Source organism: Manis pentadactyla, chromosome 1 (genome assembly GCF_030020395.1).
Source record: "Manis pentadactyla isolate mManPen7 chromosome 1, mManPen7.hap1, whole genome shotgun sequence".
Lineage (NCBI taxonomy): Eukaryota > Metazoa > Chordata > Mammalia > Pholidota > Manidae > Manis > Manis pentadactyla.
The window spans coordinates 197,052,970-197,080,796 of record NC_080019.1 but is presented as its reverse complement, the minus strand read 5'-3'; the positions used below and the strand labels follow the sequence as shown (position 1 = coordinate 197,080,796).

Here is a 27,827-nt window from a genome sequence, read left to right as displayed (position 1 = left end):
ACTTGGGGTCCCTAAGCACCCAAGAGGGAAACTGCAGGCAGGCCATGTGTCACTTCTGTGGACCCCAAACTGAAGGTGGTTTCCAAGGTTTTACCAAACTGCAGGTTTTAAATTGCTGAGCATTTTCATGATCAATGATCCAGCCTGGGGGTTAAAGCCAACCAGTACTAGGCAGGGGCCACCAAAGGCGAGGCCAGCTGGGGCAAGGGTCTGTGCCGCGGCTTCAGGGGCAAGTAAAGGAGCCTCAGCAGATACGGCAGTGGCTTCATGCAAGCAGTGGGGCTGCAGGGTCTGTGTCCGTCAGGACCCCATCTTCAGGTCTGTGGGGGTGCTAGCAGGCACGCAGTCCAATGTCCCCGACCGTACAGGATGTGGAGCACCTGCTGCCCCTGGGGATGTCCCCTGGGCTGGCAGGCCTGGCGGGTTGGGGCCTGCTGCCCTCACAGCCTTGTGCACCCATGTGGGACCGCACATACTTCCCCACGGGCACTCCCACATCCTATGTGGTTTAGGTTCCTGACTCATCGTTTTGTTCATTTAGGTGCTTGTGTTTCTAGTTCTATTTGACCTGTGTGAGCAGCTTATCACCCCCTGTGTACAGAGGGAGAGGAAAGCCAGACCTGAAATGTGAGAGTGGCACTATGCAGTGGGGACACCTGTAGCAGGCGGTGTCTCCCACCCTTGGGGCAGGCTGAGTACCACGGGGATGGGTACCTTAAGAAGACATGTCTCTAGTGTAGGTTTTGGTGTGTCCACATGTGGGTGGCATGGGGGCCGGGTTCTAGAGAGAATGCCTTGCTGGCCAGGGTCTTTCACACCCTCTCCTCTGAGCTTGGACTGTGGCTCCTTGGCTAGGTCACCTGCACTGCAGCAGTGACTCACGTGACCGCCCCCATACATGATCACAACTAACCATGAGCCTGGCTGCCCCAGCACAGGCTAAGATGCTCCCAGCCTGTGAGAGCAGGGACCTGGCTGCCCTAACCCAGGGGTGGACCCACCCTTGCCATGCCTGTGGATGGCATGTGGCAGGGCCCAACCACAGCATCGCAGCCCAGCCCATGGGGCCTCCACCTCCCTGCTGAAGGAAGCCCCACTGTGCCACGTAGCACCCTCACTGGTATGTCCGCATGCCAGGCCGGAGCACATGGGGAACCAGCCTGCCAGCTAGCCTGGCCTAAGGAGGAGACCCAGAGCCCTCAGAGTTCTGAACAAGGCTTGCTTCCGGGCCTAGGGGATGGCTGCCCACCCCAGCTGCAGAGGGTGATGTATGCACACAAGGGCTCTGGGCAGAGGGAGGGCTGCAGGGGACTTCAGGGTGAGCCCTCGCCTGCCCTGAGCCATGCAGGTCACTTGGGGGCCCTACAAATGTTGCTGAAGACATGGGCACAGACCCTGCCCTCCCCCTACCTGTAAGCCGATTAGAAGATCTGGTAAGATTCCTTTATGTAGTAAAGAAAAACACAGAGAAGACAAATTTGCCTTATCTTTGTTTCTTAATGGCCACTTTCCCGACCCGGGTCACCTCTGGGAAGTCTCTGTCTGAACTCTCCCTTGAATAAACACACACGTCATTGCCGACCGGACGCAGAGCTCCTCCAGGCCCGCTGGCTGGGCACTCCCAGAGCCCACAGACCGCAGCTATGGTGACCCTGGTGGGCAGGGCCAGCTGAGCTCTCCTGCAGGCGCCTCTGGGCCCAGCATCCAGCAGCAGGGGCTGGGCCCCGCTCCCTCTGTTCAGCTCTCTCCAGGGCCTACTAAGTGAACTGTGACCTCAGACGGAAATTTCTCTGTGGCCCAGGGCCTTGTGGGCCCTTCCTAGTGGAACAGAAAGGAGGTCAGTGGCTGCAGCCAACAACAGGCGTGCCACGTGGGCCTGGGCTGGCCTGGGGCAGGGGACAGGGCGGGGCGTCGCTGTGACATGGAGGCTCTTGCCCGGCCAGACGTCTTCCTTTCCTTGGGGCATGACCTCTCCTCACGCACCCCAGGACCCCTTTGCGGGATGTTTGTTGGGAATGTGTGTTTCAGGGGGAGACGGGACCCTAGATGACTTGACTAAGAGTCATTAGTCACCTGCAGTGCTCCTGGCCCTCCACCTGAGCATTTTAAAAACACCTGAGAACTAGATTTGGGTGGGCATGGCCCAGGCAGGACAGGGTGTGCACTGGGAACTCTCCTCCTGCAACAGGGCAGGGAGATGCTGCACAGGACGGCACCTGCCCTTTCTGCCTGCTGGACACTGTCCTGCCTGGCCTCCCACACGCGGTGGCCCACATCTACCAGGTGCTTGGCAGCAGGCCGGGAGAGCTCTGCGTCAGGCGTGGGTGGGTGAGGACGTGCACGTGAGGAGGGAGAAAACCTGAGTGCACTAACGGGCAGCGGCGGGGGCTGCAGTAAAAGGCTGAGGTTGGCAGTGGAGGCCGCGAGCGGGTCGGCTCTTACCTGACCACCTGCAAAAATGACAGGGGTGGAGGCGGGCTTTGGGCGGTAGGGAATGGTGGCACCTTTCGGTGGGGACTAGGAAAAGGGACAGGAGAGGGAGAGATAGCGTTAGAGCAGCTTGCAGCGACCATCCTCAGGGGAGGCCTCCTTCCAGAGCCCACCCCACTGCACCGCCTGCCCCCAGGCCCCAGCGGTGCCAGGAGGGCAGCGCCCCCTCTCTTCCACACAACCACCACCCTGAATGTGCTCCTTTGTGGCGCCTGAGAAGTAAGAATGCGGAGGGCTCTATGGTGGTGTGGAGTGTGGCTCCCCGGAGGGAGTAAGGGGAGACGGGACCCTGCCCACACTGGCAGGGTCCTGCACGCTGCAGATGGATGGATGGCTGCCTCTGGGCTGCAAACTGCTTCTCCACCCGTGTCTGCCCTGGTGTGTCTTCTGATTGAAAAACTTTCTCCTGAGCAGAAAGCTGGGCCTTGGGCACAGCACCTGGGGAACTTCATGCCTGGCGCCCCAGGGGCTCTACTGGCCTGGGGTGGTGACATTCGCAGACATCTTCACAGAATTAGAAACATCAACTTCACAGCTGAGCAAAGGGAACCACTTTCTTAAAAAGTTTTGAGTCCAAATGAAATATTGCACTATGATGAGGTTTGCTATGATTTTCTTTATGTGTCCAAAGGTACAGAATTCTTATCTTAGGATGAATGATATCCTCAAGCACCAGAAGTCTTTCATATTCTGATAAAGCCAACCTAACCCCTTGGTCCCATGCAGCAAGGCGCTCCCACATCCCCCTACAAAGGGCAGTCCTGCCTGGGAGCAGTGGCCATGGGGCCAGGCCCAGGAGAGCAAGTAAGGCGCCTGCAGAGTGCGAGGGCGGGGCGGCCTGACCCTGCTGGGAGGTTGAGGTGTTGGCAGATGCGGGCCCAGCCCATGCCCCCGGTTATGGGGTGTGACCTTGAAGTTGCCCTCAGTTGAGACACACAGCGATGTGGGGACAGGCCCCTCAAAGTGGGCAGCAGCTTCAACTCTGAAGCCCAGGCCATGCTGGTTGTTAAGTAGAAAAGGCTACTGAAGGCCCACAAGCTGAGCCAGGCTGGTGTTTGGGGAGACACTGGGCTCCCCAGAAGGCCCATCTCATGTCTCTGTGGTTACAACCAAAAGCCTCCAGAAACATCTGTGCAAACCGAGTTTGCTGTGGTCTCCGATTAGCCTCCAGCTGGCAGGAGAGGACCCCTACCAACCCAGCGGAAGAGGCAACCCTTCACCCTGCCTCAGGCAGAGAACTCGGTCTGGCCGCTGCCTGTCCTGGAGCCAGGCAGGGCACTCCTCCAGGCCCTCAGCCTCAACCCGGCATGCCCTCTCCACAGCGTCCTCTGACTCCACTGATGGCAGTGCCCACTGTCCTGCGCCGGGAGCTCTGCTGGACCCTCTTGCCGACTCCGATTCCTGGTTCTGGTTCTTGCTGAATGGTGACTCCTGTGCTCTCCGAGGGCTGCCCAATTTGCCAGCAGCACGGGGCAGCCCCTCTCTGGTGATCGCACAGGTGCAAGGCCCACCAAACCCATCTGAACATCCTCTGCTCTATGTTCTTCGTTATCCTTCATTTAAAAACAGCTCCACTGTTCCCAGGCACAAGGAATCTTCCCAGCTAAAGAGGCTGCTTGCCTGCCCTCTGACAGCCCCGATTACATCTGCCACAAGTGTGTCAATGTTCGTGTCTCACAGAGGCTTCCTGGCCCCTGGAAAGGGACAGGCAGTTCCAACCACAGCCCTGGGGCATCAGCACCCACAGCCAGGAGGAGGTGAGCCTGCTTCTGGGTGGGGGCAAGTCTGACTGCGGTCGTGGTGCTGGCAGTGCTGCTGGGAGGACCCTGCACTTCCATTCTGACTCTAGGTCAGATGCTGTTCCTGGTAGGTTGTCTCGCTGGGCTCCAAGCTGTCCGCTCACTGTGCCCTCGCAGGCCCCTGGGGGTCCCAGCAGCCAGGTACTCAAAGGGGCATGGGCCAGCACTGTCACCACAACCGGTGCATGGCAAACAGTTCAGAACAGCAATCTTTAGAAAAATATTTTTGACTTCATAAAATACCACACTTCAGGAAAATAAGAGTTGGACACAGGTTTTAACACCAAGCCAGGTATAAGAAGGCAGAACCCACAGCTGCCCCCAGGTTTGGTCCTTGGGAGGCTGCTGTCCTGGTCCCCTGGGGAGGACCTCCTCTCAGACTTGGCGTGGGGTAAGGCCGGTGGTACAGCTGTGGGACCCTTTCCTTTGAGGCAGGATTACTTCATTTCAGCTTTAAAAAGACCAGCAGCTATTGAGGGTCTCCCTGAATCTTGCTACATTTTGGGTACTGGTTGAAATTCAGACCTCAGGGTTTTTTTCCCCCAGATTTCAAGAGAGGCCCTATCTTGTTTTGCTCAGCTACACCTTCTTTGCTTCTCTGGCTTTAATCTTTATCTGCATGTCTCTGTCTATAATTTGGGATTTTCGTGGCTCTGAGTCCTGCCCTCCTGTTGGCGGCCAGGGCTCAGGTGCCTGCAGGCTTGGTGACATGGCCGCCAGCCTCTCCCGCCCACAGCAGGCAGCCCTCAGCCTCCTGCTCCGACTCTCCAGCACAGAGCTCTGTCAGGGCCCAACCTTTTACTGAATGCTCCTCACACCACAGACTAGTAAGAACTTTTCATCCAACTACAGAACTGAGGGGAGGGCACATGCCCCCCAGGCACTCTCCCAGCTCCCAGTGAGGCTGGACCCACCCTAGGTGGCAGGCACAAGCAGCTGCCCCTCCACGGGGCCCACACACCCAGTACGGCTCTCAGGTCACCTTGGGCCTGGGTCAGGGCCCAGGCCATACCCCCAACACCCAGCGCCCACATTGCCATGAATGAATGAACACTCAGGGCCCCCCAGGCACCAAGGCCTTTGCTTCCACTGACACTGAGAAGCCACACCCGGCCTAGAGCAAGCCCCGGGTGTAGACTGTACCTCCAGCATGACCACACAGATCTGCTTGACGCACTGGATGATGGCGTCAGGTGTTCCCGAGATGGTCACTGCCCGCTCTGTGGAGTTGGGCAGCATGTCTCCAGCCACCTGGACCTGGGCACCTGTGGACTGCAGAAAATAGGTGGGAAGGGGTGCAGTGGGGTGCAGGCTGCACCAGCCAGGGTGGACCCCTGAGAGGGCTGTGCACAGGGGCGCCCGCCCCACTGCCTGCTCCCACAGAGGGACCTCCTGCATGTGTCTCTGTCTCAGCCCACTGCTGCCCAGCAGTGAGCTGGTCCTAGGCAAGTGACACTGGACATTCAAGCATTTAACCTGCAGGGGGCGTTTGCCAGAGATGGGGACAAAAATGGAGTGACTTTTTTCAAATATGAGGAATTCTGTATCTTCTGTGGAGTTTAAGATCACAGAGAAAGATGGATTCTAGATGGGCCTAAACTTTGTGTCTGCCTTTCCTGAAGGACTCAAGGTGAAGGGGGGAAAGTTCGCACCTCACACGAACCCCATCCCAGGAACAGCTCACTGTTCTCCCAGAAAATGAGGCCTGACAGCCCAGAGATGCCTCAGCATCAAGGCACAGGTCCTCTGGGCCCTACACCCCATGATTGGGTGGTGGGGCGCCTCTCCTGCCCCATCCCAAGAGGCCCCTGTACATCTTGGCCAAAGCACACGCTGCTCCTCAGAGCTCCCGGGCCCCTCTGCAGAACGCTAAGCAGGTGTGTACATGCTGTCTGCCTCCCGGGTCTCCCTCTGCTTTGTGGGTGGCTCTTCCCCTGTGGCATGCTCTGTGCCAGCAGGGTCTGCAGCAATGGGGCTGACACTGCTGAGGGTGGCCGAGCATCCCCAGGGGTGGTCCTGATCCACCCAAGGGCTCGATACCCATTGGGCTGAACAAGGTTCTATTACCTCCCTTATCTCCTTGATCTTGGAGCCGCCTTTGCCAATCAGGGACCCGCACTGGCTGGCGGGGACCACCAACCTCAGTGTCACTGGGGGCTTGCTGGTGGCAGGGCTGTTGCTCATGGAGTTAATGATGTCCTGGGAGGGAGGGAGACACGTGTCGGCCAGCCTGGTGTGCCGGTTCATGTCAGTGAGGGCAGACCGGAGGCTCAGAGGTGTCTGGAATGTGCTCGGGAGCCTGCGTGGTGGCAGCACCAGCTCCAGAGACCAGAAGCAAGGCCCCCACCTGGAGGCTGCACTCCGTGGGGAAGGGCAGGGAGGATGGAGGCGTATGGACTCCCAGATGTAGGCGCCACGGCGTGGTGAGTGGCTGGCTGAGCAAGCCAGAGAAAGGGCGCAGCGCAGGGCAGGCTAATTGCAGAGGCTGAGGCCAGGTCAGGCTCAGGACAAGGAGAGGGCAGCTGGGCAGACAGAAGGGACTGCACTGGTGCCCACACGTGGGCCTGTACGCTAGGTCCAGGGCAATGTGCCTGGACTCAGACTCTGACCTCTCCTCTGTCCTCAAGGCTTGGTGGGGCACGGAGGGGTCTGAACTGACAGGTGCATCTCTAAGTAACATAACTGTTGGCAATTTCAAAAACACTGGAAACACATCAAAACCTTACGATTTAACTCACTGACAAAGGAGGCAGAATGCCACAGACATGTAAATACACACGTTTATCTGTGCCAGCCTGAGAACTTCCATGTCTGTGCCCCCCTTCGTCCATCCACATGGAAGCCACCCCCGCAAGCTGGGGTCGGCTGCTGGGAAGCACGTCCGAGGCCCAGACATGCCGGCCAGGGCTTCCTTGAGGGCTCTGTGCTCTGGGGCAGGGCCCGAGGACACGCGAGTGAGGTGGGCGGCTGGCCTCGGGGGGAGTGACGCTGGCCGGCCGCCCGGTGGAGCAGAGTGCTTGGTGGCTGGAGCCGAGCAGGGCAGAGAGGAGCTGGCACAGCTGAGCAATGTGCCCCCAGCTGCTCCCGGGCCATGCCCCTGTCCAGATGCAGGGGAACAAGGCTCTGCCCACTGCACACCTGTGGGGGTCTCGGGTGGGAGCATCTTACCTCCTCAAACTTGTAGGCAATCATGGCAAAGGCCTTGAAGATGGCGTCTGTTGGGCCTGTGATGGTCACGATTCTTTCTGGGCAGTTTCCCTCTGAGATGTTGATCCTTGCACAGCTCTGGAGGAAGTGGAGCAAACCCCAGACACTGGGTCAGAGCGGCTTCTCCCCAGGCCCGCCGCAACAACTGACAGGCACAGGGCACGCGGTGCCTGGCAGGCAGCCCTCCAGAGCTCCAGTTTACAGAGGGGGATCTTCCTGGCACCACCGCCACCCAGCAGTGGCGGCAGGGCAGGTGGACCCAGGGCCTCCCCAGCGGGGCCTATGGCAGCGGGGCAGCGACCTGGCCCCCATCTCCCACCCACCAGGAGCGGCCCCCTGAGGGCAGGCCCACTCACCTCCTCACGCATCTTTTTCACAGTCTCCCCTTTCTGTAATAAAGATTTGGACGACAGGCTGGGGTCACTCAGGGCTCCCGCTACGGCAGACAGGGGTCTGCCATGGCTGCAGGCAGTGTCGGAGCAGCAGTCCCAGGAAGGTCAGTCTGTGCCCGGCATTGTCCAGAGCCTCTACAGACCCGCTGAGCCCTGGCCACCGTGGCAGGTAGCCTTTCAGAGAAGCCAGGCGTTTGCCCAGGGCACTCACCTGCTAAGGGTGGGCGGGCCCAGCCATTTGCATCACTGGCAAAGGGGACCAGACCTGGGTGGGGACACCCTGAGACCCTTGTGGACAGAGCTGGACATGCACACTAGAGGAGCCCCACTGTGCAGGGACCCTGCCTGGGTCAGCGCCTCCTGGCTTTCATGTGGCCAGCAAACACGATGCTCTCGGGCCAGCCTGAAGGAGATGCAGGCTCACCCAGGAATCCTCACTGCACAGTCCACATCACCAGCAGGCACCCACCCAGGTCTGCTGCACTGCTTACAGAGACCCTGACATAAGCAGAGTTCACTCAGTAATTACCTTCCCAATGATGCTTCCAACTTCCTGTAGGAAAAAAATCACAGAAAGATGAAGTCACAAGGCAGAAGAAGAAAAAACCTGTGAGGCGCAGCGTGACCTATCAATGTGAGGAGTGAGGAGGGGAGATTTAAGTGGTCTGAAGGGAGCGGGCAGTCGGGCCACTCGTATGGAGGTCCTGAGGCCAGAGGGCTCCTCTGTGCCCATGTAGCCCAGGCCCCACCTCTGACAGACAGACAGGCAGGGGGACGGCCAGCTGCTTCTCAGATCAGGAAGTGGGGAAGCATCACCTATGAGCTTAAGGCCAGAAAACCCTACAAGAAACATGAAAAATAAAATCTCCCTCGATTTTTTGATATTAAGAAAATTTAGCAAGGCTATTGCTACTTGAGATTTTTAAAAAGAACATTCAAAGACAAGGCTGAACATACCACCATGGCCCTAAGCCTGCAGCACATGGCAGCCATGTGCTCCTGGCCAGGCTTGCCTGCCATGCACCTCCTTGCTGGGCACAGAGCCATGTGGCTCTACCATGCCATCTCCCAGAGGCAGAGCCAGCCTGCTTCCAGCTGCAGAGAATGGCAATGTTCAAAATCAAGTGCATTCTCCTCGCTGCAAAAAAGTCCTCAGCAATTACCATGTTCCTGGAGAAGATCTAAACTCTGCCACCACCGGAAGGGCGTGTGAGGCAGGCCCTGTGGCAGCAAAGGGCAGCTGGGTAGTGACCCCTGTGGTGGTGAGGGTACCTCACCTCCCATAGGCAGTGCCTGGTGCGTGTTGTGGCTGCTGGGGGTGGGGCTGTGTTGCTGGGCTCGTGCCCTCTGGGGTGCCCACCAGCTCCCCCCACCCCTGATCAAACACCACCCACAGCTGGGTCACATCTCTCCATCACCAGAAGGGGTGCTCTGGGTGTGAGCTCTGCCCCAGCCCTGCCCATAAAGGCGTCTCTCCTGGGAATCTGGGAGGAGCAGCAGCACAGACACCAGGGCCAGAGCCCTGCCAGCCGCCGCACGAGGCCGCACACATGGTGGGGGCAGGTTTCTCAGGGCAAAAACAGGATGGACAGGAGCAAGCACACACCCAGGGCTGATGGACTGGAACTGGGGTGAACTATAGGGCCTGAGCTGCAGCGATACACATGGAAACAAACACTGTGCGAGTGTACATCTGTGTACATGTGTGACTGTGCATACATACACATGCATACACATAAACATGTATATACAGATGTCCCTCAGCTCCACCCGGGACTCACAAGAGCCCAAGGGTATGAGCAACCCACATGTCCTAATCGGGGCTTCTAACACGATCCTCTACATTAAGAAGTCAGGGTCTTGGGAGAAATGGCTGGTTCCAGAGCTCCAGGAGGGGGCGGTTCAGTCTGATAAGTGTCCCCAGGAATGGTTTTCTACCAGCAGCTCTAATGGGGAAGCTTGGCAGGTGCCCCCCTAGTGATGTGATCAGTAATGGGCCACCCTGAAATCAGGGCCACCTGATAGGAAAGCATCTGTGACTTTCCTGCCAACAGCGAGGAGCACCAAAAACTCCAGGGCAGGGGATATTCCACAGGGGAACCAACAGGGACTTTCTAACGTGAAAGGCAGAGACCAGGGAAACTGCTCCGGGAGGGAGACGAGAGGGTGACCGGGACAGGGATGTGTGGCTGCAGCATCTGTAGTGAAGGTGGTGCTGGGATGACTTGAGCATGAACGGGTCCGAGGCCAGGTGGCCCTGATCAGATGTGCCCACTGTGACTTGGGGGAGGAGGCCCCTGTTTGAGGGGTACACACTAAGCTATTCACAACAGGGCACCGATGGCTCCGGCACTCCCCTTCCAAGGAGAGGGGCAAAGGCAGCTGCCTGTGCTTCTGTACCTTCCCGTGCATCAGCAGGCGGATGGTCAGGGTCACGTTCAGGCCGCCTTCTGAGACCTTGGATTCCATCTTTCTCTCAAAATGTGGCTGGGGATGGTGGCTGAAGGTGCCGAGGGTGCTGGGAGGAACAATAGATGGGGCCCAGATGGTGTCACCTGCAAAGACAGGGCGCAGTGCTGCCAACCACCAGCACAGGCGGGAACATCCTGGCCTGCAAGGCCCCGAGGCCTGGGGACAGGGGAGTGGGCAATGGAGGCTCTGGGAGCAGCCCGATCAGCAAGAGGAAGGGGTGGCCCTGGGCCTGCCAGCTCCAGGTACACGCAGTAGGCTGGGCCTTGGGAAAAGCAGGCCAGGGACTGGTCCTGGCCCCACAGCTGGCTAACCGTGACCTGTGCAGGTCACTGAAGCCCTCTGGCCCCAGTTCCTGCCTCAGCTGGAGAGGGAAAGGGGTCGCCGAGGGCGCCCGGGTCCCATGAAGGCAGGGTCTGCTCTGCCCTTACCTTCGTTCCGCTCGCTGCTTCCCATGATGGTGCCGGAATCCCCACACTCCCACTGCGACTCCCTCCACCCCTCAAGAACTAGAGAATCACAGTACTGGTGTTCCCTTTACGTTTGCAGTCAAGTCACCTTGGTGATCCTAACTTCTAAAGTAGACTCTGTTAATGAAATTGCAAAGATCTGGGTGACCCTCTTTATAAAGTTTTCAGGAAACGCTTTATACACCTGCATCACTGGTGTGAAATAAAAATGAAGTTTTATGGCCCCCACGGTGGTCCCTTGGGAAGAGAGTTATGTAAGCTGCAGAGGCCCTAAGCCAGCCAGATTGCTCGTGCTGTGCTGAAATGTGCCGCACAGCCATGCTCGCCTGTGCCAGCAAGCTGGACGCAGCCCGTTACACACAGCGGAGGAGAGAAAACCAGCCTTGAATGACCAACGAAAACAAATCTTACAGGTTTTGGGGAGCACAATAATTTTTTCCTCATCAAAATGTTTTTGCAGAAAAATAAGCTAAAAGGAAATCACAAAAATAAAGCATAGAAAGTGCACTCCAATTGCCTGGGTGATGGGCGTAAGGAGGTGCTTGTACAGGGCAGCACTGGAGGCCCCAGGCCGAGAACGCATTCTGCAGGAGGAGCACCAGGCCAGACTACACTCGTGGTCTAAACATTACATAATTTTCCACAGGTTTCAACAAACTCACACTGTCAGTTCTAATTATTCATAATAAAATGATACTTTTGAATAACAAGGATTTTAACATGAAAGGTATAATGTGTATCAAAGAGATTTAAAACTCATCCTTACATATTAATGTTCTCTATCTTCACTGTCCAATGTGGTAGCCATTAGCCACTGTGGCTGTTTATTGACATAAAATTTCAGTGGCACCTTTCATTGTTGAATAAGCTGTGCCACTGGCTGGAGGGCACCGAGAATGCAGCTGTCCCCACAGCATCGCGCTGGACAGGGCAGTGTGTGTGGGTGTCCGCGGGTCCAGCTGTAGGCAGGGCTCTCAGGAGCAAAGGCCCCAAATGGAGAGGGGCCCATGGGCTCAGACAGTTGGTGCAGTGCCCCGTGAACACGATCCTCCCTGTGTAGATGCCCTGCAGCAAGCCGAGTTAGAATGTTGATGAACTGGCTCCCGCAGGGGCCAAGCTGGTGTGCCATGTCTCAGTTTTAATTAGAAACATCTCCTGCGTTGGGGACAGCAGGGCCCTGCGGCCCTGTGTTATGTGTTTCCAGCCACGGCGGAGAAAGTGGGTCAGTGAGTGCCAGGGGTGCGTCAGGCTCCAGGCTGCCAACTGCCATCAGTCACACGGGCCAGTGAGCAGTGGCAGGGGCCAGCGCCTTCCCTCATCACGCGGCCAAGAGCAAGCGTCTTGGCGTCCTCTGTAGGCCGGTGGGAACAAGCAGCTGTCCTGGGCACCTGGGGCTCAGTAACCTTGACCCTTACGAGCCCATCCTGGCCTGGCCTGTGGAGGCACAGGGCGCTGGCTCCTCCAGGACCGCAGACTCCTCATCAGGCCTGGGGCTGTCCTCTCCATGTCCTGCCAGGCCCTGGGACACCCGCTCCCCCGAGGTAACCCCAGGACTGCCTGGGCCTTGTTCCCATCTCAGGGCCGCCACTGCAGTAGACTCTACAGGGAAGCTTGAGGGCTGCCAGGGGGTGCAGACGCCCTGGGCTGTTCAGAGGAAGCAGCAGCCGGGCTCCTGTGTTCACAGCCACCCAGAACCAAGTGAGATGAGCAATTCAACAGACAAAATCCTGCTTTCTGTGACTCACTCCTCCCCCACACTAGGTGCTGGAGAAATGGGAAGCTCTCTCTCACCAGTGAGCGCTGCTCATCCTTTACTCTGTAGTGCTGGGGACTGAACATATTTTAAATTTATCTAATGGAAAAGAGAGGAGAAATCGTCACAGTCCCCTATAGCGCCTGGGAGGGCCTCCGCTCCTCTTCATCTGCACTAGCCTGGGCCGTTCAGTGTGTGGTTTAAATGCCCCTTTGTGCCCACGCCATCCACAGATGTGCCTCAGCAGAGCATGCCCTGCACTGGCCCTCACAGACACCCACCACCCCCGGGTGCAATGAGAGGCTCCTGCCCAGCCTGCCATCCCCGTCTCCCCTCTGCGGTCTCCTCTGTTGGCAGGCCTGCCAAGCCAGCTGCTCAGACCTCAGGGGCACTCACTCCCGCCTGCCCCCCTCCCGTTCATGAGCATCCCATCCCAGCATGCGGCTGCAGGCCTTAATGTTTGTCTTCTTCTAGCTTTGTGAGGGAGAAGCTGGTGGCATCAATGTGATACTGTGTTCTTGCCTAATATTGGTGTTTAGTTCTATAAATTTCTATTATGTGGGTTTAGCTGCATCCCACAAATTTTTTTGATATTTGTGTTTTCCACTTATTTCAAAATACTTTCAAGCTTTCCTTCTGATTTTTTTTTGATGAGATATTTCAAAATGTTACTGAGTTTTCAAATATGTGGAGATCTTCTAGATATCTTTCTTGTGTTGATCCCTGATTCCATTATGGTTAGAGACTATATTTTGTAATACTTGAGATATTTTAGACTTATGAGACTTGCTTATGGGCCAGAATATGGTCTTCTTGGTAAATGTGCATTCCTGTGTTCTGGGTGGAATGTTCTACAAATATCAATGAGAGCAAGTTATTGGTAATACTGTTCAGGTCTTCTGGTTTTGTATTTATTATGTCACATGGTGAGAGGGATGCTGACGTCCAGCTGTGGATTGGGCTGTGTCCCCCACTGTTGCATCATTCTGTCCCAGGACTTCTAAGCCCCATTAGCGCTCATCACACTGAGCACGTGGTGTTGCACTGATGAACTGACTCCCTTGTCATCATGAGGGGTCAGGGCTCTGAGATGTACCTGTGTTATTACTGCCCTATTTTCTCTGGATTGGAGTTAGCACGTTGTATCTTCTTCCGCCTTTTATCTTTGACTTTATATTTAAAGTGGTTTTCTGGGAGGCAGCATACATTGGGCCTTGCTTTTTATCTCACCTGACTACCTCTGTGTTCTCACTGGGGTGCTGCCATTCAGGGGATTGCTGGTAGAGTTGGGTGTATCTGCCCATCCACTCTTATTCTCAACCTCACCATCTGCTTTGTTCCCGTTTCTATTGTTCCTTCTCTGCCACCTTTTGGAATGATTCCACAGTTTTATGATTCCCTTTATCTCCTTTGTTCACTTACTAGTCACAACCTTTTGCTTTGTTAGGTTTGCAGTTGCTGTACGGCCTATAATACACATCTTCACCTGTCACAGCACAGTGTCACGTGAGCTCGTGCCACCTCACACCTCACACAGAGTGACCCTCGGCAGCATGCTCCATGTCCTCACTTGGCCTTGCACGATTGCTGTCATACATTTGTTTTTACCATTTTATACACCCTACTGCACATTATTTTTAATTTAGACAGCTAAATCCCTTTTAAAGGGATTTAGATAATAAGGAAAAATGTCTTTGATGCTGACCCCCCCAGTGTGACACAGCCAGTCCTGGGGAGGCATAGGAGATGGGTGTCGAAGACCAGGGTCAGAGCCCATGGTGGCCGCTCTCTCTCCTCCTTCCTCCAGAACATGAACACAAGAAGCAGATCGAAATTATTCTCATAGGTAGTTGTGTACTTTGTTAATTCAACAAATATGTTTAATGGTTGAAGCAAAAATTATAGTACTGTCTGATGTGATTGTAATAGCACCCTGAAGAAGTATTTTAAACAATTATAAATGGGGAGGATAAAGAATCATAAAGGAAGTTAAAGTTTCTGTATTTCTCTCAAGCTGGCAAAATGTCAACACGTGGGTAGAATTCATGTGTAGTGTCTAGGGCAACCACTAAACAGCTACACAAAGTGATATACTCAAAAACACTGTTAATATATCAAAACAGAATTCTAAAAAAACTTTAGTAATTGACAGGAAGGCAGGAAATAGTAGAGAAACAAAAAACAGAGAACAACAGAAAACAAAAAGTGAAATGGCAAACTTGAGTCCTAATATATTGTTTAAACTCATTGATTAAAAAACAAAAATTGGCAGAGTGGATTAAGAAACATGACTCAACCGTGTGTTGTCTATTACAAAAAACCCACTTCAAACAGAATGATATACACAGGCTGAAAATTAACTCATGGAAAAATATTTGTTATACAACCATTAATCAAAAGAAAGTGGGAGTGGCTATATTAATATCAGATAATAACAAGTGTTAGTGAGGATGTGGAGCAAAGAGAATCCCTGAGCACTGTTAAAGGGAATGTAAATTGGTGCAGCCACTGCAGAAAACAGAACAGAGATGCCTCAAAATATTAAAAATAGAACTACCATACAATCCAGCAATTCCACTTCGGTTATTTATCTGAAGAAGATGAAAATACCAATTCAAAGAAATATATGTACTCCCGTATTCACTGCAACATTACTTACAATAGCCAACATATGGAAGCAACTTAAGTGTCCACAGAGAGATGAACAGATAAAGATGTGTTGTATATATACTCAAAAGAATATTACTGAGCCACAGAAAGGGGAAATCTTGCCATGTGTGACAACATAGATAAAGCTAGAAGGCATTATGCTAAGTGAAATAAGTCAGAAAAACACAAATACTGTATGATTTCACTTACAAGTAGAATCTAAAAAATAAAACAAATGAACAAACAAAACAGAAACAGACTCACAGGAATAGGAAACAAACTATCTTGGTTATCAGAGGGGAGGAGGATGCGGGAATGGGAGAAATGGGTGAAGCGGATTAAGAGGTACAACTTCCAGGTATAAGATAAACACATCATGGGGATGTAATGTACGGCACAGGGAATATAGTCAATAATATTGTAATAACTTTTTATGGGGACAGATGGTAACTAGACTTATCAAGGGGACTATTTCATAATGCATAAAAATACTAAATCACTATGATATACACCTAAAATTATTGTATGCCCATTATGCCTCAATAAAAAATAGACTTCAGAGCAATGAAAATTACGAGAGACAGAGAGGGACATTATATAATGATAAAAAGGCCAATTCATGAAGTAGCAATAAATGTGCGGGTCAAACACCAGAAGTGCAAAATATATGAAGCAAAAACTGACAAAACTGAAAAGACAGATATACAAATCCACAATCACAGCTGAAGATTCCAGCATCCTGCCTCAGTGACTGACAGAGCGAGCAGGTAGGAAATCAGCAGGGCTACAGGAGAGCTCACGCTGCTGTAAGCCACCAGGACCTGTTGACGTCCACAGAACACTCTGTCTGGCAACAGGAGAACACACATTCCTCTCAAGCACCCACAGAATATAGACCAACACAGAGTACATCCTTGGCTGTAAAAAAAATACAAATTTTCAAGAATTGAAATCATATAAATAATGTGTTCTTTGATCACAATTAAATCAAACTAGAAATCAATAACAGAAAACAGAAAAATCTCTAAGCACTTGGAAACTGTAACAACACACATCTGAACAATCCTTGGGTCAAAAAAGAAATATCAAGGGTCATAAAAAAGTAAACTGACCTGAATGAAAATGAAAATACAACATACAAAAAATTGTGGGACACAACTAGAGCAGTACCTACAGGGAAATTTATAGCACAAAATATATACACTGGAAAAGAGAGTAAGCCTCCAATCAATAATCTAAGCTCTCATTTTAAGAATCTAGAAAAAGAACAACAAAATAAATCCAAGCAAATAGAAGGAAATATAAAAAAGAATTCAGCAATATATAAGAATTATACATTATGGCTGTCCTTCCAGTGATGCAAGGCTGGTTCCACTGTCTGTAAAATCAATTAAAAGTAATTAATCTCATTAATAGTCTAAAGATGAAATAGTGCATGATCATATCAATGCATGAGAAAAGCACTGGACAAAATTCAAAAGCCATTCATGTTAACTCTCGGGGGGAAAAATAGAAATAGAATGGAAAAAAGTAAGAAAGAAGAGCATCTACAAAAACCTACATCTAACATCATCCTTAAGGTTAAGTCCTTTCCCCTTTGAAGATGAGGAACAAGGCAAGGATGTCTTCTCTCACCACTGTTATTCAGTCTAATGCTGGAGTTCTAGCCAGTGCAGTAAGGCAGGAAAAGGAAATAAAAGGCACATTGATCAGAAGGAATAAAAATAAAATGTCCCTATTTGTAGATGACACGAAATATTTAGGTGTAACTCTAACAAAAGATGTGTAAGGCATGTATAAGCTGTAAATTACAAAATGCTGATGAAAGAAATCAAAGATCTAAGTAAGTGGAGAGACATACGATGTTCATGGATTCCAAGACTCATCATAGTAAAGATGCCAATTCTCTCTAAGCTGAAGTAGAGTTTAAACATAATTTCTATCAAAGTTCATAGACATAGACAAGATCATTGGAAAGGCAAAGTAGCTAGAATAGTTAGAACAATTTTGATAAACAAAAATAAAGTGGAAGGATTCAGTCTCCCCAATTTCAAGACACTATACAGCTACTGTAGTCAAGAAGGATGGTATTGCAGAGGGAGAGGTACAGAGGTCAATGGAAGAGAACAGAGAACCCAGACAGAGACCCCTACAATATGACAAACTGATTTCTGACAAAGATGTAAAAGCAGGTCAGTGGAGGGAAGACAGCTTTCCCAAAGAATGGTGCTGGAGCAACTGGACATACATAGGCAAAAAAATGGACTTTGACCTAAACCTCACACCTTATATAAAAATTAACTCAAAATGGATCATAGATTTAAATGTAAAATGTGAAGCTAATTTTTTAGAAAAAAGGAAAAGGAAAAAGTCGTGAGGATCCAGGGCAAGGCAGAGTTCTTAGACTTGACACTAAAGACACGATATAAAAAAGGAAAAACTGATAAATTGGATGTTTCATAATTAAAAACCTTTGCTTGGCAAAAAACTAGTAAGAGGATGAAAGACAGCTATATACCAGGACAAAATATTTGCAAATGACGCATCTGACAAAGAACTAGTTTCTAAGATATATAAGGACTGATTAAACTCAACAGTGAAAAAACAAACAATCCAATCAGAAAACGGGTACAAGCATGGGCATTTCACCAAAGGGGACACACAGACAGCAGATAAACATATGCACAGACATCCAAATCATTAGTCATCAGGGAAATGCAACTTAAAGCCATGTTAGATACAACTACACACCTATGAGGATGGCTAAAATAAAAAAAGTGGCAACCCCAAGTGCTGACAAGGATGTGAAGTGTGTCACCTGTCGGTGGGATGTAACATGGCGCAGCCACTCTGAAAAATGCATTGGCGGTTTCTTAAAACACTAAACATGAAACTACCATATGGCCTAGTGACTGCAGCCTGGGAACTTATTCCAGAGAAATGAGAACTTATGTGCTCAGAGTCCCCTGTACATGACATCACAGGAGCTTTCTTTATCACTGACCCAAACATCACCTTCAGCCAGTAAGAGGCTGAACAGTCTCGGTGTGTGCATGGCACCTGTGCAGCAGCAGTGGGAAATGAGCACACCATGGAAGCTCCTCGCCACGGAATGGAACAGGTGACGATGGGCGCAGCACCCTGAGTCTCCAGAGACGGAGGCAGAGTGAAAAAGCCAGTCCCCAAAGGTCACACACTGAGTGAGTCCATTTACTAATTCTTGAAATAACAGAATTATGGAAATGGAGACTATTGTTTCCAGGGACTAAGGAGGAGATGTGGGCAGAGAGAAACGTGTGAGCTATGGGGGACAGCCAGGGGTCCTACAGGGACGGACTGTTCTGGTCTAGTCTGTACCGCTGTAGAGGTGTTCACACTGTAGTTGACGTTACCATTGGGGAGGACTGAGTAAAAGGTACATGGGATCTGTGTTATTTCTTATGCTTACATGTAAACCTAGTTACTTCCAATACAAAATTTAGATTTTTTAAAAAGCAGCTGCTACAACTTGAAATTGTACCAGGCAACAACTCTCAGTATTTCCTCAGATAACTAAAAAAAAAACAAAAAACAACCATCCTGACACTATATGATGACACAGAAGTTATTTTAGAAAAGATAGCAAAAGTTACCGACTCCTTTTGAGGGAAAGCATTTCAACCAAGTTTCTAGCTTTGGAGGGCTTCAGAGGACTCACCCATTCCTTCACCCTCCCTCTCACATGGACACACACACACCTGCTCATCCCCCTGCCGCCCACTGTCACCCTCCCTGGCTCACACTCACACACATACCACTCACACATCAGACACACTCCCCCCTCCACACACACACTCCTGTGTGTGGGGGTCTTTCCTGGTGCCTGCCCCCGTGTTGGTCTGTGTTGATGCTGGGCACCCAGGAGGCGTGACACATGTCCCTTGGGAACCTCCAGTAACAACCGGGCCTCAGCCTGTCCTGGGAGCTGTGGGTTGCTCTGGGCCCAGCAGCACCTGGAGATGGTCTCTGCACAGGGTGGGTCAGAGGACACTGTGTGCCATTAACCGTTCTGCACAGCTCTGGGGACTACAGTGTGGGTGGAATATCTGGGGCCACACTGGTTATGCATGACCTGCCCACAGCCCATGTCTCCTTGCCCCAGTCTGTGGCAGTAATGTGACTGTGCCTCTAAACATCACAACAAAGGGAAAGACTCCCAGCCTGCCCTGCAGTGTCCCTGGGGGCGCTGGCACTGCCAGTTCCCTCCAGGGCAGGCAGAGGAGTGTGTGGCACCCACTGGTCCTGGACACAGTGCGCTGAGGACACAGACTCCCTACAGTCACGCCCTCTGGCCAGCAGCCATCTGTGGCCAGGGCTCTTGTTATGGAACACATAGAGACCGAATGCCTGGCCTCACACCACCAGTGACCTTTAAAAACCTAAAATCAGGCTGTCATCCCCCCGTGGAAATTCTTGGTATCTTCCCACTGCCCAGGAATTCCCCCCAGGCTCCTTCCCTCCCAGAGAACCACTCCCAAGGCCTACAGGTGCCACCCCTACCCTGCAAGCCCCACCCAGCCCCACTGGCCTCCCTTCCTGTGGCAGCTGAGCCTTTCTGCTGAGGGCTCTCCCTGCCAGGCCTCCACCTTGAAACCCTACACCCTGCCACACATGGGCAGAGGACATGCTTGCCTCCTTTGTCTCACACTGGACTCCTGGTTCCTCCTCAGGGGGGGCAGGAGTGGATCCCACACGTGTTTAAGGACAAGGTGAATACTTATCACGAGCACGGGGCCCCACCCTGTTCCACGGCCTCACAGGACACTCTGAAACCAGAATCTGGTGGTGGTCTCTGAACTCGTATACTCATGTAGCATGGAGGTCAGGGTCCACCTTGCCCAGGCCCCAGCTCCTCGCTCATCTCTGGGGATTTTCCGGGGGCCTGCTGGGTGTCAGGTGGGACCCCCAGGAGCTAGCCAGAGTCAGGACACAGGGCCATGCCCCTGTATCCTAGCTGGATGACCCTTGTCCCCTCCATCCCAGGCTCAGTCTGATTGGCACACCCACCAGTTCCCAACGGGGGTGGAGGCAACACTCATAAAGGAACATGTCTTGTTAAGGCCAATACAAGGATGCAAAAGCACACCATGACAGCAACCAAACCCTGCTCACAGTGCCACACAAAGAAGGCCCTGCTCTCCTGAGCCTGCAAATATGCGCCTGCCTCAGCTTCCTCTGCTGGGGTTGGTCTGTTGGAAAAGGCTTAATTATCTTCTAAATTTCAGTGGCTTCTGGTGTCATTTCCCCCTTCTGCTGGCTTTTTCTTTTCCTTTTTTCAGTTTCTAAAGGTGGAGGCTTATTGTTTGGAGACCTCTTCTCTTGTTCACATATCAAGCTATAAGTCGCTCCAGAGGTACTGATTTTCCTGTACCCTACAGATTTATACACGTACATGTCTCTGCTTGAAATGTTCCCTGACTTCCTCTGATACTTCCTCACTAAGCAGCACATTACTGAGATGTGTGTGCTTCATTTTTTGAAGCATTTGGATATTTCTAGTTACCTCTGATTACTGATTTCTAGTTTAATTCCACTCTGGTCAGAAAATACACTTTTTATGATTGCAGTGCTTCAAATTCTTTCGGCTTTTGTTTCCTTGCACAGAACACAGTCTACCTTGGTGGCTGTCCAGTCGCACACGAGGACACACGGGCCTTACGCTGCTGGGTCAGGCAGACACTGCGGGGAGGCTGTGCTGTCCACTTGTTCACCAGATACTGAGAGCACAGTCACAGTCTCCAGCCATAGCTTTCAGCTGCCCGGTCCTCCTTTCCGTCCCATCAGTTTTGTTCCGTGTGTTTTGAGGCTCTGTCACTCAGTCCACGTGTCTGAGACTGCTATGTCCTCTTGGTGAGCTGATCACTTTCTATTCACCCACATAATCTTCCCTAACCTGCAGCCCACTTCACCTGACTTGAGCTGTCTTCCATGGGTGTTCACACGAGATGCGTCTCATCCTGCCCTTTAGCTTTTAGCCTTACATTTCACGTTCATGTCTTACTGGCTGCACATAGATTGATCTTGTCTTTTTTATCTAATCTGATAATCTCTTATTTCTAATTGGTCTTTTTTATGTATTTGCTGAATTAGTGATTGTCAACTTTAATGCATGTGTATATACAGATGTGTGTACAACTGTGAAATAATTTTAGGTCCATGAGTAGCTGCAAAGCTAGCACAAAGCTTCTGGTACCCCATGCAGTCCCTGCTGCACACATCTGTATATACACATGCATTAAAGTTGACAATCACTAATTCAGCAAATACATAAAACTGCACACATACTAGGCCAGGAGCAGGCACTGTGGGATCTACTACCTGAGCTGCACCAGTTTCACAGGCATTGTTTTTTGGTTTTGGTGCACAGTTCCCACACCTTAAAGAGCTCACAATTGTGAGACACTGTCATGTGTATGGATTCCCCAAGTGCCTGCACAAGCAGGGTCAACATGCAGCAATCCCCGCACCCTCCTATTGGTCACGTGCCCTCCTCCAGCCCAGCCTAAGAACCACTGATCTGCTCCACATGACTGTAATTTTGTCACGTTAAGAACTTTATGTAATTTGAGATGGACTTTCTTCACTCATCATGACTATGTTCTTCACATCTCCCCAGCGGCAGGGTGTGACAGGTGTGCACCTCTTGTTGCTGAGTAGTATCCAGGATATGGCTGTACCAGTTGTGTTTCCAGCTGCCTGATGGGACACCTGAGTTGATTCCAGTTTTTGCCAGTCACAAATAGAGCAGCTAGAACAACGTGCACATTTTCGTATGAACATATGCCTCCATTTTTCTGTGATAAATACCCAGGACTGTGACTGCTGAATCATATGTTAAGTATACATATAACTTGATAAGACTGCCAACCCGTTTGTCAGAGCAGCTGCACATCTTTCCCCTCCTGCAAGAAAGACAGACGAGTTGCTCTCACTCATGCTACCACTTGGGATAGTCAGCATTTTTACTTTAGCCACTGTAACAGATGGCAGTGATATGCTGGTTTAATTTGCTTTCTCCTAATCATGATGGGGCTGAACACCCAATCATGTGCTTACTTTCCATGCATTCATCCCATTCAGGTACATGTGAAAATGTCTTCTGCTCACTTTCTAACAGGACTGTTCTCTTACTGGGGCACTCAAAGGGTTCTCCATGTGCCAAGGACATGAACCTTCTGTTGTGTGTGTGTGTGTATGTCTACTCCAGCTGGGATTTTGACAGGAACTACACGAAACCTACAGAACTGTTTGGGAAGCACTGGTGTCTTTAGTATGCAAGTGTTGCAGTCTGTGAACATGGGATGGCTCCTGCTTGGTTCCTGTTAGAATCATTCTCTCATCGGCATGTTGTGGTCTACAGAATACAAATCCTGTGCGTGTTTTGGTTGACATATGGCAAGTATACAACTTTCTGGAGTTTCTGTAAAAGGTACTGAGATCTGAATTCTGGCTTCTGATTGTTCACTGATGGTCTATAGAGCAGTACTGGCTTTTGTCTGTTGACCCTGTGCCATTTAACAAGTGAACTTACTTATTCTTGGAGGTTTTTGTAGACTGCAGATTTGATGGGATTTTCGATGTCGACAATCGTGTTGTCTGCATGCAGAGAAAGGTTTACCTCTTCCTTTCTAATCTATATTATTTCCTTTCCTTGTCATATTCAACTGGCTAAGACTTGCAGCGCTCAGTTCAACAGGAGTGTGAGTGCAGACACCCTCATGTTGTTAAGTGATTTCAGGGGGACAGCATCAGTCTTTCACCATGAGCTGGGATGTTAACTGGCAGGTGTAGCTTACTCCATTTTGACCAGAACCCAAACTTCTTTTACTCTTTTCTACTGATTAAATTGGCAAAATCTGTTCATAACCAGTACAACTTAGTGAAGTTCTGATAAAACAAATTTTCCATTCTTTTTTATAAGAATATTCAAATCAACAGTTCTAGTAAAATAAATACAGTCATAAAAAGATGTGTGGTTATCTGAGCATCAGTAGCAGTAGTCTGCATGCTTTTACATACGCAAATCTGCTGTCCTCAGCCTGGAGGTCCTGCACGACTGTTTGCATGTGAGAGAAACAGAGTCTCGCCACCTGCACAACAGAAGCTCCAGAGACTGTGCTCCCAGCCACGACAGGGGAACCATCTTGCTGTCAAGTGAGCACCAAGCTGGCTCTGGCCTGAGGGGAGGAGGCTTGTGCTTGGAAGTGGTGTGGGATGCCCAGGTGTGCTTTCTTGGGGAGGGGTCAGTACACGTGGAGGCTGCAGTGGCAGTGGTTTCAGGCGGCCACAGTCCCGCTCACTGCAGGCGCTGGCCTGTCCTCTCCACCATGAGGCTTCTCACCTGGAGGCCAGAGCAACGGGCAGGCCAGCAAACTGCTGTCTGAGGCCCACGTGGCTGCAGTGAGTGCCAGCCAGGGCTGATAACTCTGCTGTAGCCCCATCAGCTGTGCTTTGTCCAGGGCTGCACCCGCAGCCTCAACTGTCTGGGGAGGTGACCATGGAAGGAACCTCGGGGGACAAGCAGCCTTGATTTATTGCATTTAACGGCTCGGTGCCCCATTAGGCTGCAGGAGGCCAGGAGAGCAGAAACTGACAGAGCTTATTAGCTGCTTCATGCTTCCAGAGAGCTAGCAATGCAGATCCTGGTCCTGAGGCTGTGCAGGGAGGGGAGGCCTCTGTACCGCTCTTGCCCACCACAGTTAGTGTCAGAAAGACATCCAGGCTTATGCAACCCTGACTTCAGAGAGTGTCTCCACATTCTGCTGGCCTGTCACTCAGGTGTCCAGACAGACATCACAGAGTGGGGCAGCAGCCACTGCCCCTCCCTGCACGAGCGGCACAGATCCGGCCCCAGAACGGTGCAGAGCTTCTCTCTTGCTGACGCGTGGGCTTCACCCAGGGATGCTGATATTTCTCAGTCCTGCCTTTGGGGAGGGTGCCCAGGATCTCAGGCATAAATGACCTCTCGCAAATGTTCCAGGTACTACAAACCCATGCTTCAAGGCGAGTAATCTTTGCTGCGGTCAAGGCAGGACTCCCTGAGACCTGGGTCAGGTCAGGGCTTTGACATCCACATCCACCCCTGCAGTGATGGGCTGTGCATGAACCCGACCCTCCCTGAGACGTGGGAAACTGAGCCCTGCCGTCCTCTGTGCCCTTGTCTGTGCTCAGCCCGCCTGCACACACCCCATCTTCCCAAGGACCCTCTGGCCGCAGTGGCAGGCCCAGCATGGCTGGCATACCTGACCAGAAGGAACAGGCAGTGCTCACCAGGTTCCTGGCATGGGGCCAGGACAAGGGCTCACGGCTGTTGCCCCGTGAGGGGCTCTTGGGTTTGGGAAAGGGGACCACAGGCCAGGATGGCTGGTAATCTGAAGGGCTGGAAATCAACATCGTCCCCACCTCACCTCTCAGACACATGTGCCAGGTAAGGATAGAAAAGTGAATCTCTTGGAACAAAGTACAAAGTGAAAGGCCCACATTGTGGGGCACAAGGATGGCCGAGAGGGACAACACATCAGACCGCCTGCATCTTCTTGGGCGTCAGAGTCCTTGTGACAGGAAGGGGAGAGGCTGGGGAGCGGCCCTCAGGGGAGCACTGCACACCCTCTCCTGCCCTCGGCCTACAGGAGACATCTCCAGAGCATCTTCGGCAGGTGTCTGAGACCACAGGGACCAGTTGGGCAAAGATAAAGCAGGGGAGAGCCCACGAGCACACAGAGCCTGCCCACAGGAGAGGCCTGCCCACCTTGGCACTCTGCAGGTCCAGCCACCAACAACCTGAGTTTCTGAAGGATGCTGGTGGTAAGAGGGACAGCTGGGGCAGACCTGTGCCAGCCCACCCTGTCTACCCTGAGGGACGGCAATGTGGCTGCATGGGTGTCCACCCAGAACATCACGATGAGCCAGCACACATGCAGCACAGCAAGGGGGACAGGGGTGGGCAGCCCAGACAGACGCCCCAAGGCCTCCAGCAGTTCCTGAGGTGCCCAAGCTGGTTAAGGGACGTTGGGAAAGAGGTGCTGAGTCAGGGTCATCACAGCTGCTCAGTTCAGACAAGCACCCTACAGTGCCCCCACCACCTGTGGGCCCATGCATCCTGAATTTCACGGCCCCGTGGATGCACCTTGGCACCCCGTGACAAAGCAGGTGCCCCGCATGGGAGGGTGTGTGGGAGAGCAGACTCTTACAACAAGCATGAGGGGGGCTTCCTGAGGGCTGTATCACCCAGCGCTGTACCAGTTAATGGCTAGAAAATGGAGTTAAAAAAAAGATACCATTTACAAGAATATATAAAGAAATCAGATTGGGATAATGCTAACAAAGGTGTGTAAAACCTGTGTGTAAAACCTATGTGTAGAAATCCATAAAACATTCTTACAAGAACTTAAAGGTCTGTGAAGTAGAGAAATACCTTGTGTTCACGGACTCAGTCAGTAACTGCAGATGTCAATTCTCCCCAAATGGACGTGCAGGTTCAATCTCACAGACAGGCTGATTTTAAGATGTATGTGAAACCCTGATCAGGCCAAGAACAGCCAAGACTTTCTTGATGGAAAGGAACAAAGTGAGAATTGCTATTTACCAGAAGAAGCGAGAGGCATGGGGCCCATGTCGTGGGGCACAGGGATGGCCGAGAGGGACAACGCAGCAGACCGCCTGCAACAAGGTACCTTGGCGCTCCCGGAGCAGAAGTGGCCCTTCCACCAATGGTGGGAGCTGACTGGACCTGCCAATGGAGCAATGAAGCCAGAAGCCCATCAATCCATCCCCCAGATACATGTCAGGTAGGCTGTGGCTCCAGGGAAAGGCAGCCAGGATACCCACCGGCCACATGGAGCAAGGAGAAGGGCAAGCAAGGCCTGGACAGGAGGCACCCTAGCGGCAGCTAATGACTGATAGGGTGGGCCTGTCAGAACTGGGACCTTCCATCTGCCAACAGACACTGGGGGATGGCAGAGGCAGGAAAGCAGCCCGCAGAGTGAGAGGAGGTATTTGCAGTCGCCTCTCCACTCAGGGCTCCTGTCCAGGAAATGCTGCTATGCTGCTCACACCCCAGAGGGCTAGTAAATGTTTCAGAAGGCAGTTCATCTCATCAGGCACGGGGCAGCAGAGAGCGGGCACGGTGTGGCACTGCCACAGGCCACCAGGATGGCTGACACTCAGCACAACACAGCTCGACCCCTAACTCAAGTTGTTGGGGTCCACGCGTAGTGGCCCAGCCCCAGCTCACACTCTGGCTGGTACACTCGCAGGAGAAGGTAATCCTGCTGTGAGGCTGGCCACAAGCATGTGCTGTGAGCCAGCGACTAGAGCTGCTAGAAATTGTAACTAATATTCTGATCAAACATTAACCAACAGAATCATCAGCAAAGTGTGAAAATTAATAATACACAGCGAAGTTTACTCTTGGAATGGATGGGTGGTTTAACATCAAGAATTCTGTCCACATAATATATTAGAGGACAACCTCAATAACCATACAAATAATAATAAATACCACCTAACACGGACATGGTTTTCACAGTGTGCCGGGCACAGTCCTTCCGCTGCCCTGCAAGGAAGGCCCAGCTCCATCTCAGACGGGACGAGGGGCAGGGGGCCAAGAAACATGCAGCAGCCTCGCAGCTGGGATGTGGGGAGCTGGGGCGCAGCCTGGAGGCGGACTTCAGGGCCCTTAGCCCTAATGCTGCACCTGCTGCTCCTCACAGGTGCTGGAGAGGCACTCACTAGACCCACACTGCCCCGAATGTGAAACGGGCCAGGAGATGGTGCAGGAAGGCAAGGATAATTTACCTGAAAGCAGCAAAGCATTGGTTTCAAGTCTGTGTCTTTGTCACCGTGTTTTACTGGGGGAAGGGGGGCAGAGAGCTCTTAATTCCAGCTTCCATTACAACAAAGGGACACAGATGCCAGTTTATACCAAGAAAAATGTGGGAGTCAGGTACGAATTTTAGATAAAATAATGGAGAGGGAGTTGTGCTATCAGTGTGCAAAGCAGGAGGCAAGGATTAGCTGAGTACATGAGGTTTTTAAGGAAACAAACACCAACCAGTTACAAAGAAAAGGCTGGGGAAGCCTCGTGCGGCCACCCAGGGCACAGGCAGCGAGTGCGGGGCCGCTCAGTGTCTCGGTGGGGCATGGGAGGCACACGAGGGGACATCGCCCACACTCGCTGCACCAGCCCTGAGCTCCGTCTCCTGCCAGTGGGCCTCCTGGGTGCGTGGACGGATGTGTTTAATAGGTTTATTCAGCAGCTGGGCCGGATCACATTACACTATGTTGGAAAACTGAACTAGAATTAGTTTAGCAGGTCATTTCTTTTCAGGTCTTAATATTTTAATATTAATATCACAACATTGACAAACAGCATCTGCTAAAAATAAAATGTTTTTAAAAATATAAGCTAAAGCAACCAAAACCATTAAAAATCCTCCCAAATAATGTAAAGGAAAATTGAAGAGAAAAAAAGAAGAAAAATAAAAATAGAGACAATAAATGTGAATAAAACCCTACAGGACATAAAATGAGGGCAATTTAAGAGAAAGTAGGGTTTTAA

The 27,827-nt window shown here is 51.7% G+C and overlaps 1 protein-coding gene across 18 annotated transcripts in view; it reads right to left on the bottom strand.

Moving 5' to 3' along the window:
• Positions 1–27,827, bottom strand: part of PCBP3 (poly(rC) binding protein 3) — a 291,192-nt gene that overhangs the window by 18,513 nt on the left and 244,852 nt on the right. For 10 of the 18 annotated variants that reach the window (XR_008998804.1, XM_036912123.2, XM_036912117.2 and 7 more), the window contains 7 exons: positions 10,289–10,443; positions 8,418–8,441; positions 7,853–7,885; positions 7,458–7,574; positions 6,357–6,488; positions 5,433–5,561; positions 2,374–2,517 (listed from right to left, as the gene is read on the bottom strand). Coding sequence is in view for 17 of the 18 variants with exons in the window: in XM_036912110.2 (XP_036768005.1) it covers positions 2,374–2,517; positions 5,433–5,561; positions 6,357–6,488; positions 7,458–7,574; positions 7,853–7,885; positions 8,418–8,441; positions 10,289–10,443 (734 nt within the window). In the remaining variant the exon portion in view is untranslated. Of the gene's footprint in view, positions 1–2,373; positions 2,518–5,432; positions 5,562–6,356; positions 6,489–7,457; positions 7,575–7,852; positions 7,886–8,312; positions 8,442–10,288; positions 10,444–27,827 lie in introns of those variants that run through there. The other 8 variants (XM_036912115.2, XM_036912121.2, XM_036912116.2 and 5 more) reach the window with 3 other exon arrangements.